The sequence below is a fragment of the Takifugu rubripes genome, chromosome 4 (assembly GCF_901000725.2).
Source record: "Takifugu rubripes chromosome 4, fTakRub1.2, whole genome shotgun sequence".
In the NCBI taxonomy this organism is placed as follows: domain Eukaryota; kingdom Metazoa; phylum Chordata; class Actinopteri; order Tetraodontiformes; family Tetraodontidae; genus Takifugu; species Takifugu rubripes.
Genome location: NC_042288.1, coordinates 6,485,933 through 6,503,705, shown reverse-complemented (window position 1 = coordinate 6,503,705; position 17,773 = coordinate 6,485,933). Strand labels below are relative to the sequence as shown.

Sequence of the window (17,773 nt, the reverse complement as noted above, 5' to 3'; positions counted from 1 at the left end):
TTCGCACCTCCTTCAGAATTAACCTCAATACTGCACAATTTTAAGTTATTTAGTTATTCAAAAGTATTAAACTTTCTGCACAGGCACAAACGCAGAAAGTTGCATTTTAGAAGTATACATTAAAAAAAAGCTGGTGCTGAGTGGGACTGGGATTAGTGGGATCACTGGGAAGTGTCAGATCTCTGATCTGAAGATTAAGAGTCAGTTGTTTGTCATCCTGTTGTCATAATCACAATGTATATGTCTTTTGTGTGTGTGTGTGTGGGTGTGTGTGTGTGTGTGTGTGTGGGGGGTGTGCGTGTGTGTGTGTCCACTCTCCAGCATGATTACTGCCTGCTTTGTGGAGAGGCTTCACTCATTAACTCTCATCACTGCTGATCTTAATGGACCAAGCAGAGTAAAAATAGACACAGAGAGAAAGGCTGCCGCCTTTCAACACCAAGTACCGAGTATGAGTGTGTTTGTGTATGTGTGTGTCTGTGGCGTGACAGAGCGAGAGAGAGAGAGAGAGAGAGAGAGAGATGTTGAAAGATTCAAGTAGCTCTGCTGCAGATGGCCACATATGTACAACCAGCAAATCCAGCACTCTTCACCCACGTTATATTGTTAGTATATTTTCATGCATCTAAGGCTGCATCTGTATTGCATCTGAATAAGAATCTTTTACTCCTTGTGTGTGCAGGTTAAGCACCAAAATATTTTTGAATCACAATACACAACACAGGACACAGTCCATATTCAAGAGTCCAGTGCTTCATTTTATATATCTCAAATGTGCATTTGGTAAATTAGAAACATGGTTACAACTATAGGTCTGATGTGGTATCTTTTCAAGCACAGAGATGATGAACATACTGCTGAAAAAGAAAACAAACAATTTATTTTTTTAAATCTTCATGTTTCCAGCCAGGAGTCATTTCCCATGATGCACTTCCCACTTTCTTCTGATTCTCCTGCAGGCGCAGAAGTGACAGCTTCATTTCTGGGATTTACCCGTTCGACTGGCTGTGACCGACTGACACGCGGAAGTCGGTACACATCAAATTCTCATTGTGAAAACACACATACACATATTGCTCATATGGACCCAATGTGTTTTTTACGTTGTAAAAGGCTACTGTTACAGCCTGTAACAACGGCTCCTGCTCACCTTCGAGCTTTTCTTTACTTTTTTCTTCTTTTCTCCGCACCTACTACTTTTGTTTTTGTGTGTTCTGATGTATATTACTGTAAATATACATCCTCTTTGTATATTCCGAATTCTATTCTATTTTATTTTCTATCTTAATTATCTCTGCGTGCTCTTGCTGTTGTTGCGCTGTAAATTTCCCCTTGTGGGACAATAAAGGACCTGAATCCGAATCTGAATGTGGCACTGAACAATCCCCCGTCATCTATCCTTGGGCAGGAATGAGCTATTTACGCAAAAGCAACGGAAAGAAATGAGAAAATAAAACTAAAGCGTAGTGACAGCAAAGAAGAGAAGCTGCCCAATGGGACAGTCCTGTTTTCCCTTGGCAGGAAAAACCCTAATGTCTCTACACTTTAGATGTTAGATGGGGGGGGGGGGGGTTAAAAGCACTTGCTCAGAGTGACTGCAAACAACTAGTTATGAGCACAAACAGTTCTTAACAGTGTTACAATCAGCAGTTGTGACTGTGTTAGGGGTGTGTCTCTGCTCAGAAGTGGATCAATAAATCTGCAGGAAAAATGACCCTGAGTCACTGGAGCAGAGAAAGGCCACAGACTCATCAGTCCACCACAGCCACACACACACACACCCACACACACACACACACACACACAGAGTAGCTCCTTTTTTCTTCTTTATCTCTACTTTCTTCTTTATCCAATGCTAAAGCAGGAGGCAGAAGTGATCGAAAACGACAAAGGTCCCATCATTCCAACGAAACAGATCAACTTACTGACTGAGACAGCGTCAAATAACTTATTTACATCCAGTAAAAAACACCATTCCACCCAATGTTTAGTTGTCCTGTGACTGAAATGTTCTTGATGTCTCTGAACTGGGGAAATATTTTTTAAAATGGCAGAAAAAGGGGGGGTGGGGGGGGCATGAATGTCAGGCAACAATCAGGTCAAATGTTGCAGTGAATAATCCACTTTACAATCTGGATATACAGAAGAGGCTCTTCTCTGACCCCTTTCACATCCCCCCTCTGTCTTGTGCCACCGCAACACCGAGCCATCATCATTTGGGTCTATACGAGGAAAGAAATTAGATTATATGAAATAATATTTCAGAAAAATGTTTCAATTATGTTTTTGGTATATAGTATTTAAAGTGAGCAAAAAAAGGGTGGAAATGACATTTATAACAGCACTGTGTCCTGACAAGATAAGTCATTGATCAGTTTTCAAACATTAAAGCCTGTTTTTTTATTGTTTTTGCCCTACGACTGAAATCGATGCTTCTTCACATGTTTTGGAGAAGATTGAATCCCAGACCTTTAAGAGCAAATTAGAAATTACAGACAATTTCTTATGGAAATGGAAAAGGTTAGAAGAGAGCAGAGACATTTGTTCATTTGACAGTGACATATGAGAAGTGCTGAAAATCACAGGGGACACACCAAAGGTCAACATCCATGTCAGAACCTTTAACAGAAATTCATGCCTGTCTTGAAAGGGATGGCCATTGTTAACTGCTTAAACCCCAAGGTTGATTAATGAAGCATCTGTTGGGATTGAAGGGCTGCGCAGGTAAAAAGGGGAACGGCAGAAGCTCGGCCACCTTTTGTGTTTTGCACCTCTGATAACAACTGACTTGCTGACCTCAAACCTCTGGATGATGCGTGAATGTGAAGGAGTTCAGCAGAGGTGCCAAACCACCCAAGAGCTTAAAAAGAAAGTGCAGAATTTTAAAAAGGAGTACTGAAGCCAGAGCAGGGAGGCCAGCACAGGAACAGGTGACCCCACTGAGTGACAGTGACGTTTACGCGTTAAAATAAACCACACACACCAAAACACACAAGTAACTCATCTGTAAAAGAGATACAAAATGGGTTCTTCAGATCAGAGATGATGAAATTGATTTCCCCCAGTTGTCTATAATTATCTCTGATACCAAATGAACTTTTTCCAGATTTACTCCTGAAGGATTCATGACAGTTGATTCTGCTGATGATTAGAGACACAAGAACGGTCTGAACTGATTATCGATGCTTTTCAGGTGAAAATAGGAGGGATGACACCTCACTCAACAGATGAAAAAGCCCTCTGTGCAGATTATACATAAACCCTGACCAGTAAGTATTGTTTTTTCCATCTATTGTCCTAAGGACCTGAGGATGCTTCTGTTTGAGGCAAGAAAACAAACTAGGCTCTAATACATCACTAGACACACACTTGCGCAGATAATTCTCACAGGAAATTTCAAGACAACCAAACAGCCTAATTTTACGTTTTTTTTCAATGTAAGAGGAACATTACCACGGAGAGAAGCACTCCACAATGCTTCAGTTATACTTAATCAGTTTACAAACACGACGGTGAGACAGAGGGTGTGTATTGCTGCCCTCTAGTGGGCAACATTATTTCCTGCTAAAGACGACAAATTTGCTGTGATTCAGCGACTTCTGGCATGAATCTTGCAACCACTGCAGACCAATTTCGGCAAACACAGATTCAGGAGAGTTTAGGGATTTTAAAAAAAAAGGCTGCTTCTCATTCAAGATTGTAGTTTTATAAGAGGATCATTTGGTTTACCTTTTTAGATTTTCTATTTGAAGGGGATGACTTGAGCATAGCTTATTTTTTAGGGCACTTGCAGAATGAGGATTCCTGCTTGTTTTTCACATACTCAACTAAAACACTTTTTTGCAGGTCAGAGTCAAAGAAACACAAAATAAATTTTATGAAGCATCTATTTACAAACAATACACGTCAAGTAAATATGAACATTTAAAGACCTCCGGAAGATTAACATTTATTTTTTTATATATATAAAAAAAATAAAATACAAAACTTTTTAAAATAGAATAAGATTGATTTACAATCATTTCAATTTAAAACCATAATAAAAATGTACAGTTTAAAGCGTCTTTTTCCTTTTTTGGCAAGAACTGTTCGTTCCTCACAGTTTGAGCCAGGTAACGTTGTCTGGTTGATTGTCCCAGTAGTATTTTAACAATGCGTTGAACAGTTTCAAAGTTCAGTGTGCAAACTTTAAATGACCGAAAGTTTGTGTGCAACTTCTCTGCTGTCGAGCGGCAAGAGGCCCGGCCAGCACAAACTGACCACCAAAAAACAGCCTGAATAAAACCTCAATGGTCACAGCCGCCTGATATTCCTCTTGCTGCGAGCGCTGCCCGGAACGTGAGGGGTGGACTTGGAGGTAGGGAAGTGGGATCTTGGCTGCACCGCCCTACACGGGGTTGAGCCATGAAAGCACTCCTGGCATCGGGTGCAGAAGTCAAAGAGGCAGCTGAGGCGAGTGCACATTGCCCTCTGAGCCTCAGCCGAATGCTTCGCTGGCGAGCCGCAGCGCTTGCAGGGACGCAACGATTCATGCTGCTTCAGACTGCTGGCAGCCTGGACAGAGAAGCAAAACCTTTAGTTTAAAGGTGTAATGTGGTGTAATAATTAACTACAAGAATTTCTAAACATGTTCTGAAGTTACACGCAGGTGAGAACATAAACTTACCTTTACATAGTCGCCGAAGCGCGTATACTGTGAGGTGGGTGTGCCATTATTCGGGGATGCTGCTGTTCGCCTGTTGACCCTGAAGCTGGATGAGGAAGACGGGGTGCTGGAGGAGGCCAGAGTCTGAATGCAAGATAGCACCATCCTGGATTCAGCCACATCTCTGGTCAGCCAGCAGTCAGGTTGCCTCGGGGAGTTTTTTGATTCCTGAAAAACAAAGCAAAATACATTAAAATATATTATTGACAAGATAAGACTAAAAACCGCATCTATAAATGTGGCTTTGATACATTATAAATGTTTACCAAGAGTTTTAGGAAAATGCGCTGCGTGTGGCTTGTACTGGTTTTACACGAGCACACCAGATCTACTCACCTTGAGCACTTGCTCTGCTTTCTGACATCTGTCTAGAGCTGCTGCATCATCACAGATGATCTTCCTCCAGGTCCTGCTTACTTTCTTACAGCTGCAAAAAAGAAAGATACAATGAACATGATTAAGTCACCCATGGTTAGATAAACTAAACATGTGACTACTACATTCCTCTAAAATCAGTTAAAATAGACTGTATAGTTCAACAGAGGCAGGTTGCATTCGTACCTGATGAGGTCCATGTCTCCCAGCAGAGCCAGAATACTAGTGAGGAGGTTTTTCATGTTTCTTGACAGAAGCGACGAAAACATGTCGACAAATTCGCACCCCATGTGACTCCCGATTACCCGATCTAGCAGATGATCCTCTGCTACCTTTGTAACGATGCTCCAGTCATATCTAAGACAAGACAGATGTTGATTATTCCAGTTCAAATAACATTCATAAGGAATCTGCTAAATATAAATGCACAGTATTCAAATCTTACTTCTTATTTTTTCGATAACTCTCTGTAAGCTCTTCACACACAGCCTTCTGGAATTTGAGTATTGGCAGGGTGGAGTTGAGATGGTCAGATGGCGTAGAAGACAATGAAAATGTTGGTGGTCTCCTCCTACAGAGGCTCACAGGAGATTCTGCCAGAGGCACAGGATGACTGCAGTTTGCATGGGCTTCACACTTGGAGGGGGAGTTCGTTGGAGTCTTTGTGGCAGCAGTAGACTGCAAAACATTAACAGTTTTCCCCCTCTTGTGTTCATCCTCTCCATCACCATGGTGCTCATCAATCTGACTGTTATGCAACGAGAGATAGCCACTGTCCTCAAACCCCTCGTCAAGGCTCCCATCGTAGTTCCTGCTGGTACTATTTTCTTTGTCGTGCACTGTGCTTGAGGTGTCCAGAGGGAGCACTGTTAACGCAGCTACAGGCGGAAAGTGAGGTTTGATGGGGGAGGGCACCGGACAAGCCTTGAGGTGAGACACCATAGAATTTCCTGCAGAGCTCTTGTCCGTGCTGAATGCCACGGTGACTCTGTGCGGAGGACATTTCATGGTGGCTTCTTTGCAATTAAACATTCACTCTGGAAAGGGTGTAGGTTTCTGTACAAAAGGAGACAAAAATATATCAGGTTTTTAAACGTGACGATCAGTGCTGTCAAAGAGCACAAGGCTTCCCTCTTCCCCAACTTGGCCGCACAAAGATCACAACTTTTCCACAGTTGTAGGATAACCTCCCCCTCAAAAGCACCTAAACTGTATACGTGTGTTTTAACTTAGAAAGAAGTTTAAGTTAGAAAGAATTCCGTTAAATATTTCGAAAAGCAAATCGATTTTGGCGCGTTGTGGATTTGGCGGACCGGTAGCTATGACGAAAAGAGCCCGATGGGCGCCTTCTGAACAAACTTTAAACTAACACGAATGTTAAAAATGTGTGGAATGCACATCGGGAGATATTGCATTTTGGTGTTAAATAGCTTTGATAAATAGTGACTTCATCGTTTCCTATTTGCGAGCGTGCTGCTGATATGTGGAAACAGTTAGCAAATTAGCTCGAATTAAGTCGCATTATCTTTGTCAGATATTAAACATTTGCATCAAGTATTTGGAAAAATGGCAACAGTATGAAAAGTTCTTTGTACATTCATATGGCTTTGCACCCTGACATTTCCCTCCTTAAAATAGCTGGGTGACACATGTTCTGCTGATCCTTATAACATGAGCTATCCTTTTGAACAGAAGAGAAATACAGTACAAGTATCGCATATTGAATGAAGAAGATTACCTTTTGAAGTTAGGCTTGACTACAATAAACTCCTACTCCCGTCCTTTGAAATGCTGACCTATGTTTCACGTAACTCCCGCTCCTTCGTCTGAAGAATTGAGCACATTTCTGAACGAAAGTCCGCCAGCTGCAGTTTTGTATTTGAAATCCTGGGGCAAAAGGCGCAAACCAATCATCGCAAACCGGAAATCTGACCCTTTAAACTACAAACCAATAGGATTGAAGGTTCTTTCTGCCGCGCGACCGATGTAGTCCCACCGGTATTTCCATCCGGCAAGAAACAAAAGGGAAATTTGACTCACTGAAGCTTGTAGACTGCTTTAAAATGTATTTTACAAGATAAACACTTAAAAAGCCACGCTTGGTAACCCATCATATTCAGCTCTCAAACCTACTATGTGTGTTGCTAATCTGATGTTTTGTATCTATTTATGATATCTATTGCTTTTTAAAAAACAGATTTGCGGTGTCAGATTACTTCATGATTCCGACAGTAAATAATTCAAAAAGGCTCAACGTGTTTTTTAATTGCAAACACGTGTGATTGCAATTCAAGAGGGTGGAAAAAAAACAAGAAGTTTGAAGATTCACTTCACACCCTTTTCTGGAATGTGTGAAGTGTCCCATCAACTGAAACTCGGCTGGGGGAGGTTAAAAAGCGCTGAATCTAAAGTGGCCACAATATACACAAAACTTATAAAAGGTCCAATTGAATAACAAATAGGCAATTAGTTTGGATTGACAAAACAATGACCAGAAGGCGATCAAACCTACACTTACAATTGAATTTATAGCTGTTCTCAACTGTGAAAGGTGTATTCCTGAAATTTTCATTTTTTGTAATTCTTATAATTCCCATATGTCCTCCAGTCCAGCGGGGGGCGACACTCAACACAACCAAATGCCGCCCCCCCCAGAACCAAGTGCGCATGCGCTGCAATCAACATGTCTGCGCCCAGGAACAAGGGGGTAAATGGAAAAATAGTTGATAGCTTATTTACGATAAGGCATTAATAGTTGCTTGTCAAACTTATCCAAGATAATCTACTGTTGAACTCTTTCATAGGAGCCATTGGTTTTTAAATTTGCGCAGCATTTAGATATGAGATGTTAAATTCCTACAGTGTTTTTTTTTTAGTTCTGTAAATTAAACTGCAATCTTTTTCGCAACGATAAAGGGAAGCTGTCATCTTATTGCATGGTGGGATTTATCAAACCTCAGTCTTCATCGTCGCCTACAGAAATACAACTAACTCAATTATCTCAATGTGTCTCACGGAATTATTCGTTGTGGTAAAAATAATTGTCTGTTTAAGGAATTAAACAAATAATGCTTCTTGTGGCTGTATGATGGCTCAAAACTACCCTCAAAAGTCAAGTCGCGTCTGGATCGTGACGTGGTGAATCTTCTTAACACAATCGCGATTTACAATGGCATACAGAAGAGCTGTGGACCTTCTTCCAAGAGGAAGGAGCTCTGTCTGCATGTTCTGGAAAACTCCATTTGAAAGGGCTTTAAAGGTCAACTGCCAAACCGGTGGATTTAATGAATACTTAAAAAAACAAACTGCCAGAACTCTGCACACTGGTTCTTCAATGATGGTGGCCAAGTTATTGTCGGTGGAGGAGCTTTTTGCCAAAAGGTCTCTGCAAGGGTATCTGAAGAAGATGGAGATAGATTACCGTGAATGTTTAAAAGCAGTTGATGGAACAGAGGAGCGCTGCAGCGAGGATGAACTGAGGGCCAAAAGGACCAGAGTTTCACTGCTAGCTCCGCTTATTCACAGCATCAGGGAACTGGAAACAAAACAGAGGGAGCTGGCTGAGACAGAAACACTGCTAGAAGGTGAGGTTCAAAATATACTCTGGCAAGGGAGGGTTTTCATTAAACCAAATGAATACTATGCTAATTCCAAATTGCAAAATCATACTTGCCACTCCTGTTCAGCTTACTGCATATGTAATTCTGAGTATATCCAAACTTTCATGACTGTAAAGAAAATGTTTCATTCTTTTCCACTGCAATAATTCCAGCTTATTGTGTGTTTTTGTTTATCCTCCAAGATGAAGACCCAGCCCTGCGTGAACTGGCAGAGATAGAAAGAGAAAACTGTCTTAAAGATATCCAAGATCTTAGTAAAAAGGTTTTTACCTCATGACATTTACTGCCGTGACACTCTTTATCAGCAATGAAGTAAAATTAAGTAGCTCGAGAGCTGTAAACACTCACCATTGTACGTGTAGCACATTGCATGTTTCTGTCTCATTTTATCAGATTCTGGAGCTGTTGATTCCCGAGGAGGAGGCTGATCTTAGTGACCTTGTTCTGGAGGTCACAGCTGGTGTTGGTGGTCAGGAAGCCATGCTGTTCACTGCTGAGGTCTGGAGTTGCTCATGTGTTCTAGAATTATATTCTTCAATAGGCTAAATTTATAAATTACATCAGACTGCATCTTAAAACCATGTTTAGATAATGATTTGTAGGGAAACATTTTTATGGACACAAGAAAAAACCTCAAGGTTAATGAAAAAAAGTAAGTACATTTCCAAATAATTTCTGCTTATGAGCTTGTGCCTTCTAATCTCTTTTATAGGTGTTTGATATGTATCAGGGCTACGCTCAGCACCATGGCTGGAGCTTCGATACCCTCGAGTACATGAAGAGTGACTTAGGTCAGTGGGACAAAAGCACTTTCAGTTATTGTGTCCAAATATATTAAACTTTAGAGCTTTTTGAGCTGATGATTGAAAGTTCATATACACCGAGCAGACATATACACATCGTGTAGACTGTATAAATATTGAAAAGATACTACATGCATTATGATCAAAAACAAAAATGTAACGTAAATTTAGAATTGCATTGTCTGACTGCAAACACAAGGGGAGACCCTTTTATGACAAATATTACACAGCACATGTGCGACATCTCTACTGTGGCTTGCCTGCATATACATAAGTGCATGATTAACCAGAGGCATTGACTGTACATGTTTAAATGGAAAATATTTATGTTAACCTGTTGCCCAAAATAGGTGGACTTCGTCATGCTTCAGCCAGCATCAGCGGCCCGCTGTGCTACAAGAAGTTCAAATTTGAAGGTGGAGTCCATCGAGTTCAGAGGGTTCCCAAGACAGAGAAACAGGGACGAATGCACACCAGCACTATGACTGTGGCTGTACTGCCCCAACCCACAGAGGTACAAGAAATGGTTGGCAGATGGGACAGCATTTTGATATTTTGATATTAAAATAGAACCCTTCACGCTTTAGACTTGGATTTAAATGTAACTTATCTCTACTTTGCATGTTGGTGTCAGATATCTTTCACAATTAACTCAAAGGACCTGAGGATTGAGACCAAGAGGGCAAGCGGAGCTGGAGGCCAACATGTCAACACCACTGACAGTGCGGTCAGAATAGTTCATCTGCCCACAGGTAGAAAAAACATATAAAGCCAGGGCCAGTCTGTCTGCTAACCCATCCATCTGTCGACATATGCTTGTTGGAAAAATGTTTTTGCCTTTAAAATTAAAAGCAGCTGGAGGGTCCTTACAAGAATAATATTTAAATACTTGTCTCAGGTGTGGTTGCCGAGTGTCAGCAGGAACGATCCCAGTTAAAGAACAGGGAGAAAGCCATGAAGGCTCTAAGGGCTAAACTGTACAGCATGAAACTTGAGGAGGAGACCAGCAAACGCTACAACCAACGAAAAATACAGGTCTTTTTTTTTTTTTATTCTTATTAAACTATATGATTGTATTTTATTAGTCAACATGAATCTATTAACAAGCTCTGGGATCAAGTGTTCAACCAATTTGGTTCTTTTCACATTTTAGATTGGAACAAAAGGCAGGTCAGAGAAGATTCGAACCTACAACTTTGCACAGGACCGTATAACGGACCACCGAATTGGCATGACAGTTCATGATATAAAGAACTTCCTAATGGGAGAGGATCTACTGGATGAGATGAACTCATCTGTATGTGAACTTTCAAACCAGGAGGCACTCATGGAGCTACTAGAAGAAAATGGCCAGGACAACTTGTGACTTTGGTTCACCAGAAATTTGGTTTACAACAGAAGAGGAAAGAAAGTTCTTGCAAAATACAATTGTATTGTGTTAATAATCAAGATATTCATGATGGCAGTGGCAAATAACATTATTGAAATCCACTATCCAATAGTGTTTTGTATTGATTCCATTTAAAATGTTACACTTGTACAATTTTGTCTCCAACAAGACAACATTCTGTTATTATGTGGTAAGTAGCTCCAGTCAACTTGTTGATTGTCCAAGGACTATTTTATATAGTCTGGGGTATGCTCTTTAAGGACTTTACTCAAGCGTAACTCGTTTGTTACGTTTAATCGAAGAACTTCATTTCCCATAATGCTCAGGGTATTGAGGCTAATTAATCGAGTGTAGATTTATCGTACTGCGGCGCTCGCCCACACACATTTTCTCCAGTTGCATCCTGGTTGTCAGCCTCAGAGCTACCGTTAGCTAGCCCATAAAAGGGGGGTAGTCGCTCTTTGAAGATATTCTGTTTCTATTACTCGGTGCTATGAGATTTTCCATTATATTATATTGAATATGCGTTTTTTCCCCCCAACGGGTGCAACAATATCACAATACCGCAGCCCCTCTCTAAACTCCTGTGTTTTCACTTCGTCCTCGGTAGCCGAGACGACTTAGCAGGTTGGTTCGTTTTAACAAGCGAGAGGCTCATCTGTCCGCCGCTGCTGCCACCGGTGACGGGCGGGGGGGAACCGAACAAAGCCGATCAAATGTTGCTCGGTCAGATGTTGCTGTTTTTACGTCAGGTCGTGAAATTTAATAATTAGGCTTATCGCCCGTCGCAATTTTACCAGGATTAAGAGGTCGAGAGTTCAGGAAAGGGAAAGGGTTTTGACCGGAGAGGTAGACCCGGAGAGAAGAAGCGACCCAGGCGGAGACAACCCCGATGCCAGTGATGGCAAACGAACCTATTATCCTAAACGTCTATGACATGGTAAGTACAGACATTTTAGTTTATTTTAATTTAAATGTTTTGGCGCCATGGATGCAAACAAGACAGGTAAATAATAATACCAGAACAAAAGACCGAGCCTCATTATAAAAATACACCAACCTGTTTTTTTCCTGAAAAAAATAACAATAAAAGACTGCCGGAAGGTCTTATGGCACGCTTTTTAAAGGGAAATTTACTTCCAATTAATTCTTAAAGCGGTTAAATCTGCACCCTCCAAAAAATATAGTAAAAAAAAAAATATATATATAGATATACACAGTTCCCTCTCGTTATAATTGGCACACACTTTATGATCCAGGAGTCACTGGGCCAGGTCCAGTGGTGCACAGTGTTGTCAGATGCGTTCAGGAACTCACTGGTCCACACTGTTTCACTCATGCAATGGTGACAACAGCAGGCTTCCATATCAGGAATGGAGCAAACTGGCCCTCCTGGGACTTTTATAAGCTGCTGCTGTGAAAACAGAGTGACATAAAATGTTCAGAGGTCTGCAAACCTTCACACACATGTGAAAGCACAGATTATTCCATTATGTATGCACTAGTGGGATTCTTCATCACGGAAACAGGTTGAATTTTGAGTCGCTGTGTTGTAACCCTGGAGAATGAGTCAGGACTGGCTGACCTGTCCGTGAGTCATTGATTCATATGGATTTTTATTGAGAGCGCATTAAAAAAAAAAGCTGAATTTTATTTTAATGCACGTTAACGTGACAAACTGCAAACGTATGCCAGGTCTTTGTTGCACACATTCGCGGATTTTCTGCCAATCATTCCCTTTTGTTTTACCACAGTTTAGAAGACATCAAGCTTTCTACAAATCTTTCAATGTGGGCTTTATATCCTCTTTACAGAGGGTGTTTCTGAAGTCTTTTTATATGAATCAGCATATCTGGAGTTGCTGCATCCTCTGAAAATTCAAAAACACTTTCATATGGATTATACGAGAAGAGGATAAAGTTAGGACTTTGACGTCACTCATCTGTCTTTAATTTCAGCCTTTTCCTCATGTCTCATGCTCATTTAATTTTCTTTGGTTCTCTCATTTCATTGGGTGTATTGTTTTCCATTCTGCTTGTGTTTCTCATTAGTTTCTGTTCGATAACCACCAAACCAAAGCTCCTCATCTGTGACTAACTTCCAGTCATATGACCCCAGGCTGCCGACTGGCACACTTTGACCCGCGGATGTCTTCAGATATTGTGTGCAGTTAAGCTGCAGCGATGCACTGAAGAATTAGACCATGGATGTATTTGAGGACATTAGTTAACTTTTGGGTGTCTTCACATGCAGATTTCCTTGTCTTCATTGTAATTATATCATTTTATTTGTGCTCTCAGGAATGGCGCGCAGCCTATTAATTAGACTCTCTGTGGCTGGTACATTGATTATTTCCAGTGTGTTTGCTATTTTTTTCTTTTTGTGACTGTGATCTGTGACTTATAGATTGGTAGTTGCAATCTGCACAGTGCGAATTTAAAGGAAATAGTTTATTTTGCTTTTCTGGAAGAGTTACAGAAGAGACTGATGCCATTTATATTATTTTTGCATAGTTGCTGCAGAATAGTCAATCTAAGGCACATCTTTAATGCACCCAAGAGATGCTGCGCTCGGTGCAAAACTGTTCTTTTTTAAGAAATCTGCCTGTTTTCCGCTTATCTAAATGTCAGCCAAAACAGAAAACTCTGATCAGATGACGGCTTATTGCTGAAACAGGAAGTCAATTATCTGATCACGCAGATCATATCGCTGAAGAGGGCCGGGCCAGAAACGCTGCCGTATCTCCATCAGAATGCGCTGCCTCCCGGTCAGTGGTCTTGGTGGTGCTGTTGGGGCATCTGCCCCTGTTGGAAGAAGCGGCGCCTACATTCTGTCTGTTCACAGTAGCGCTTCATGCTGCCAGTTAAGTGGATTTACTGGTCAGCTCTGAGTGCTTTAGGACGCAGCTCTAATACGACAGCATTATCTGCACACCAGGCTGCCTGCTGCCATCGCTTATGTGTGAAAACTGTTCCTTTTTGGTGGAAAGATGGAGCAGAAACAGCACCAGTAAAAAAAAAACCACGTTATTGCCACATTATTATGCCAATGATTTACCTGATTGATAAATATTTTGCAGTACTATTTTGTATACATGTGATGCAAATGTGTTACAGTCTAAGTGAGTGCTGAATATCTAGTGGGGAGAATCTATATGTGATGTTTTTTGTCCCTTTGATCACAGTATTGGATCAATGAGTTCACCAGCTCGCTGGGCATCGGCGTCTTTCACTCAGGGATCGAGATCTATGGACGAGGTAAGAGAACTCGTAAACATGGTGTCGCATATCAGATGATGCTGCAGAGAAGGATGCACGGTGACTAAAGGAGAATTTCTCATGTGCGCGTTTGTTCTGTGTGTTTAGAGTTTGCTTACGGCGGACACCCGTACCCGTTCTCAGGGATCTTTGAGATTACACCAAGTGATGCGACCGAACTCGGCGAGACCTTTAAGTTCAAGTGAGTGTGGCTGTGCAATTCCCAGTTATTTATGTGTGGGACAGTTTTCCAGCCTCTTCCCAGTCTACGCTGTTCTCACCAATGTCAGCATGTTAGTGAATACAATATTTAACTAGTCAGAAAATCTGTATTTTAATGAGCTTGCTATTAGATGGTGAATGTTTCCATTGAACCAGAGTTTTTTTTACATTATAAACTGTATTTTTTATAGTTTTTATATGAGTGGGGGATCGGGAATTTCTATAAAGTTAAGGTTTTTTTCTTTTACTCACTGAAATTACAGCCAGCTGTGTTGATGAGACAGTAGGTCACCCAGTTGGTTCAATCGGTGTTTCCCAGAATGAGCTGTGTGTGTGTGTGTGTGTGTGTGTGTTCCTGTGCATTACTTCTGCTCTATTTGATCTGCCCTGTGGCCTCAGACAGACACTGGGCACACTGGCACTCTCCATCCAGACCACTGGACCATAACTCTGGATTATGTAGCACTAAAGACCATATAGAATCAGTGGAATTTGTATCTGGAGTCAGCACTAGTGGCCACAGTGTTAATGGCCAAGTTTGTCTAGTTTAAATTTTCACCGGAATTGATTCCAAGTTGTGTGAATCGTGCAAATTAAAACACCTTGGAGTGATGTTGTGAGTTGATCTCATAATATTTGCATCTATGTCCTTCCCCATCTCTACAGAGAAGCCATAGTTTTGGGCAGCACTGACTTCACAGAAGAAGATGTGGAGCGGATCGTGGAGGAAATGGGGAAGGAGTACAAAGGCAATGCCTATCACCTCATGCACAAGAACTGCAACCACTTCTCCTCAGCACTGTCAGAGGTGGGTCCAAACACAGGCCGCATAGAACTGAATTTACAAGGCAGGATGTGTAGAAAAAGGCGCTGCAACTGTGCGTGTGTATGTGTGTGTGAGTCAGACAGACAGAGAGAGAGAGTCAATGGATTTGTGAACAAGTGTACTTGCAATTGGCTTATCCTGGTGTGACTAATGAGCAGGGAGTGTTACAGTTGGCATCTACCACTGAGATGGGGATTAGGACACAAGGATGCAAGCCCAGGCTTGCAAAGCCAGCTGATGCCCGCACTTGCCACATACAAACACACACACACCCACATTCAAAGACCCACAGTTTATGACACAGACATAGAAAGGTGGGTTCAGATCAATTCATACAGAAACCCAAGCAAAAGCAGCGCTCCGGGCCCTCAGGATGCATCCACAACTGTGCGCTGAGTTTTCCAAACACATTCAGCCACCTCTCAAACCCGCCGTCTCTCCTCAGATCTTGTGTGGCAGAGAGATTCCTCGCTGGGTCAACCGCCTGGCCTACTTCAGTTCCTGTGTGCCGTTCCTCCAGAGCTGCCTGCCCAAAGAGTGGCTCACGCCGGCTGCCTTACAGTCCAGCGTCAGCCAGGAGCTGCACGGAGCCGGGGAGCTGGAGGAGGCGGAGGACGCCGCCGCCACGGCCTCCCTGGCGTCCATGTCGCCGTGCTCACCCTCAGCCTCCTCCAGCCCTTCCTCTCTGTCCCGTCACTCTCGCCACCAGCCCCGAAGGTAGGCGGTGCGGGCTGGGCTGACAAACTTTAAACTGGTTGCAAAGATGGACAGAGGACTTCTTGTCTGACTGCATTCACCCCGTCTGGCTGTCACAGCAATGCCCAACAGGGGAAACTTTTTTTTTTTTTGGTGGTGGGGGGTTTGTGAATGGGAAAGAAGTCTTGGTGCTGAAGGTGGGCTTCCAGTGATCATCTTTTTGATCCAAACCTCCCTTTTCCAGCCAAAAGCAGAGAGAAGTGTTTCATGAATTTGTTTTCTGAATTTACCAGCTGTTTGTACCAGTTTGTAGATGGTGCTAATCCCCTTGTCTGTTTCCGTCTGCAGTCAGGTGCTTTTCTCCATCCTGACACCCTGAATAGTGACACGTCAAGTCTTTAATATGATTTAAACATGGTTGGTTTTATTGGAGGTAGGATGTTCTGGACCTAAACCAAAAGATAAAAGATATTTCCAACAACTTTTACATGTGACCTTGGAATTGTTTCCACCATCTGCAACATGAAGATGAACATGATGCTATATGATATATATTTTGCATTTTACACGATTTTAACAGGATCAGATTTAAAAGCAAACGTTCAGGGATCACGGCATCATATCAAAATGTGTCAACAGTTCATTTAAAAATCCGGATCGCTGAGTACCTGATGGATCAAGAAGACCTCCGTACAAGATAGTTAAAAGGTTTTTTTCTTCTTTGGACTGCCGAGGTGCCTTTTGGCAAGGAGCAAAACACAGAGGCGACCCAGCAGCCAACAGTAAAGGGGTTCTGGCTGCACAGGAGAGTCCCACGTTTTCATCTTGGTAAATACAAATGAGTTTTAAAGTCTCTAAATGTGAGCAATGATCTGGCTTCTTGAAGAGGATGAAGACAGTTTGAGTTGGAGATGATTGTTTTTGCCCTTCTCTTCCGTTGTGAGCATCTCATCTCACATCTTAAGTCACGATTTTTGTTATTCATGAGGCACATATGAGTTCCTCACTAAAACTAACCCTGTAACAAATCCACAATTATTTGCTTCAAGTTTTTAAATTGACAGAATTTTAGCGATTTGAATTGTTCCAACTTGTTTGTTGGTGGTTTTTAAGCAGATTCTCGAGATTGCAAAACAAATGTGATGCTTTTTCTGCTGCTTCCACATGTTATGTGCATGTCAAGCACAACTAAACACCTGTTATTGACTAGCTTTCAGACTTGAAAATAAGTTAATTTCTATTTTACCGATCACATATTCATAAATGAGGGCCACCTGATTTCAGGCTGTGTGAACTGGCCCAATACTGGACCACAGACGTGTTGAAGCTTGCTCCTGTTTATTCCTGTAATGTATTTCTATACGACTCTTGTTTTGTATGTTGGTAAACTCAGGAACTCAGAAGGCTTTGTACTATAATTCTTTTTTTACTTTTCTATCCCACCTTCTCTGTTTGTGTTGAAGTTTTTCTAATTCATCACTCCAGTGGGAAAAACCCTGCAGTTTTCTACAGCTTTGATACGAAAACAAGCTTATGTTCACTTGACGGTTTGTACATGAGCAAGTGCTGCTCTTTGTTTTTCATGAATGAGTGTGTATCTGTGTCTTTGCACACTTGTTTTATACGCAGTTAACATCAACTGACCAAATTTCTCTGAAATTCACACACTTTAGATCCACAAGAACTGTAGCGGAGCTTCCCAACCTCACACAACTGGTTTCCTGAAAAGTATTTGCAGTGACGTTTACTTCAGAGATAGATTTCAAAGATTATACTTTTGTTTTCAAATAAATGGCTTATTTATATACACTGGAGGAAAAGGTTCAATGTCTTTTTGTCGACCTCTTAATTTTTGCAATGCATAGAACAAGAGCACCTG

At 41.6% G+C, this 17,773-nt stretch overlaps 3 protein-coding genes across 3 annotated transcripts; 2 read left to right on the top strand and 1 right to left on the bottom strand.

Moving 5' to 3' along the window:
- Positions 1 to 3,873: 3,873 nt before the first annotated feature.
- fbxo5 (F-box protein 5) lies at positions 3,874 to 6,970 on the bottom strand. Its single transcript, XM_003963868.3, has 6 exons — positions 6,819 to 6,970; positions 5,526 to 6,136; positions 5,267 to 5,437; positions 5,042 to 5,132; positions 4,667 to 4,873; positions 3,874 to 4,554 (listed from the first exon to the last, which is right to left on the bottom strand). The coding sequence occupies exons 2-6, from the start codon at positions 6,110 to 6,112 to the stop codon at positions 4,294 to 4,296; spliced, it is 1,317 nt and encodes a 438-aa protein (XP_003963917.2). The 5' UTR covers positions 6,113 to 6,136; positions 6,819 to 6,970; the 3' UTR covers positions 3,874 to 4,293.
- Positions 6,971 to 7,717: 747 nt separating this feature from the next.
- On the top strand, positions 7,718 to 10,997 carry mtrf1l (mitochondrial translational release factor 1-like). The gene is made up of 8 exons (XM_003963869.3): positions 7,718 to 8,664; positions 8,883 to 8,962; positions 9,094 to 9,198; positions 9,413 to 9,491; positions 9,854 to 10,017; positions 10,138 to 10,255; positions 10,402 to 10,538; positions 10,657 to 10,997. Exons 1-8 carry the CDS (start codon positions 8,250 to 8,252, stop codon positions 10,867 to 10,869), a joined length of 1,311 nt encoding a protein of 436 aa, XP_003963918.3. The 5' UTR covers positions 7,718 to 8,249; the 3' UTR covers positions 10,870 to 10,997.
- A 271-nt stretch (positions 10,998 to 11,268) lies between these two features.
- On the top strand, positions 11,269 to 17,705 carry desi2 (desumoylating isopeptidase 2). The gene is made up of 5 exons (XM_011603108.2): positions 11,269 to 11,833; positions 14,078 to 14,150; positions 14,259 to 14,352; positions 15,039 to 15,180; positions 15,644 to 17,705. Exons 1-5 carry the CDS (start codon positions 11,786 to 11,788, stop codon positions 15,917 to 15,919), a joined length of 633 nt encoding a protein of 210 aa, XP_011601410.2. The 5' UTR covers positions 11,269 to 11,785; the 3' UTR covers positions 15,920 to 17,705.
- The last annotated feature ends 68 nt before the right edge of the window (positions 17,706 to 17,773 follow it).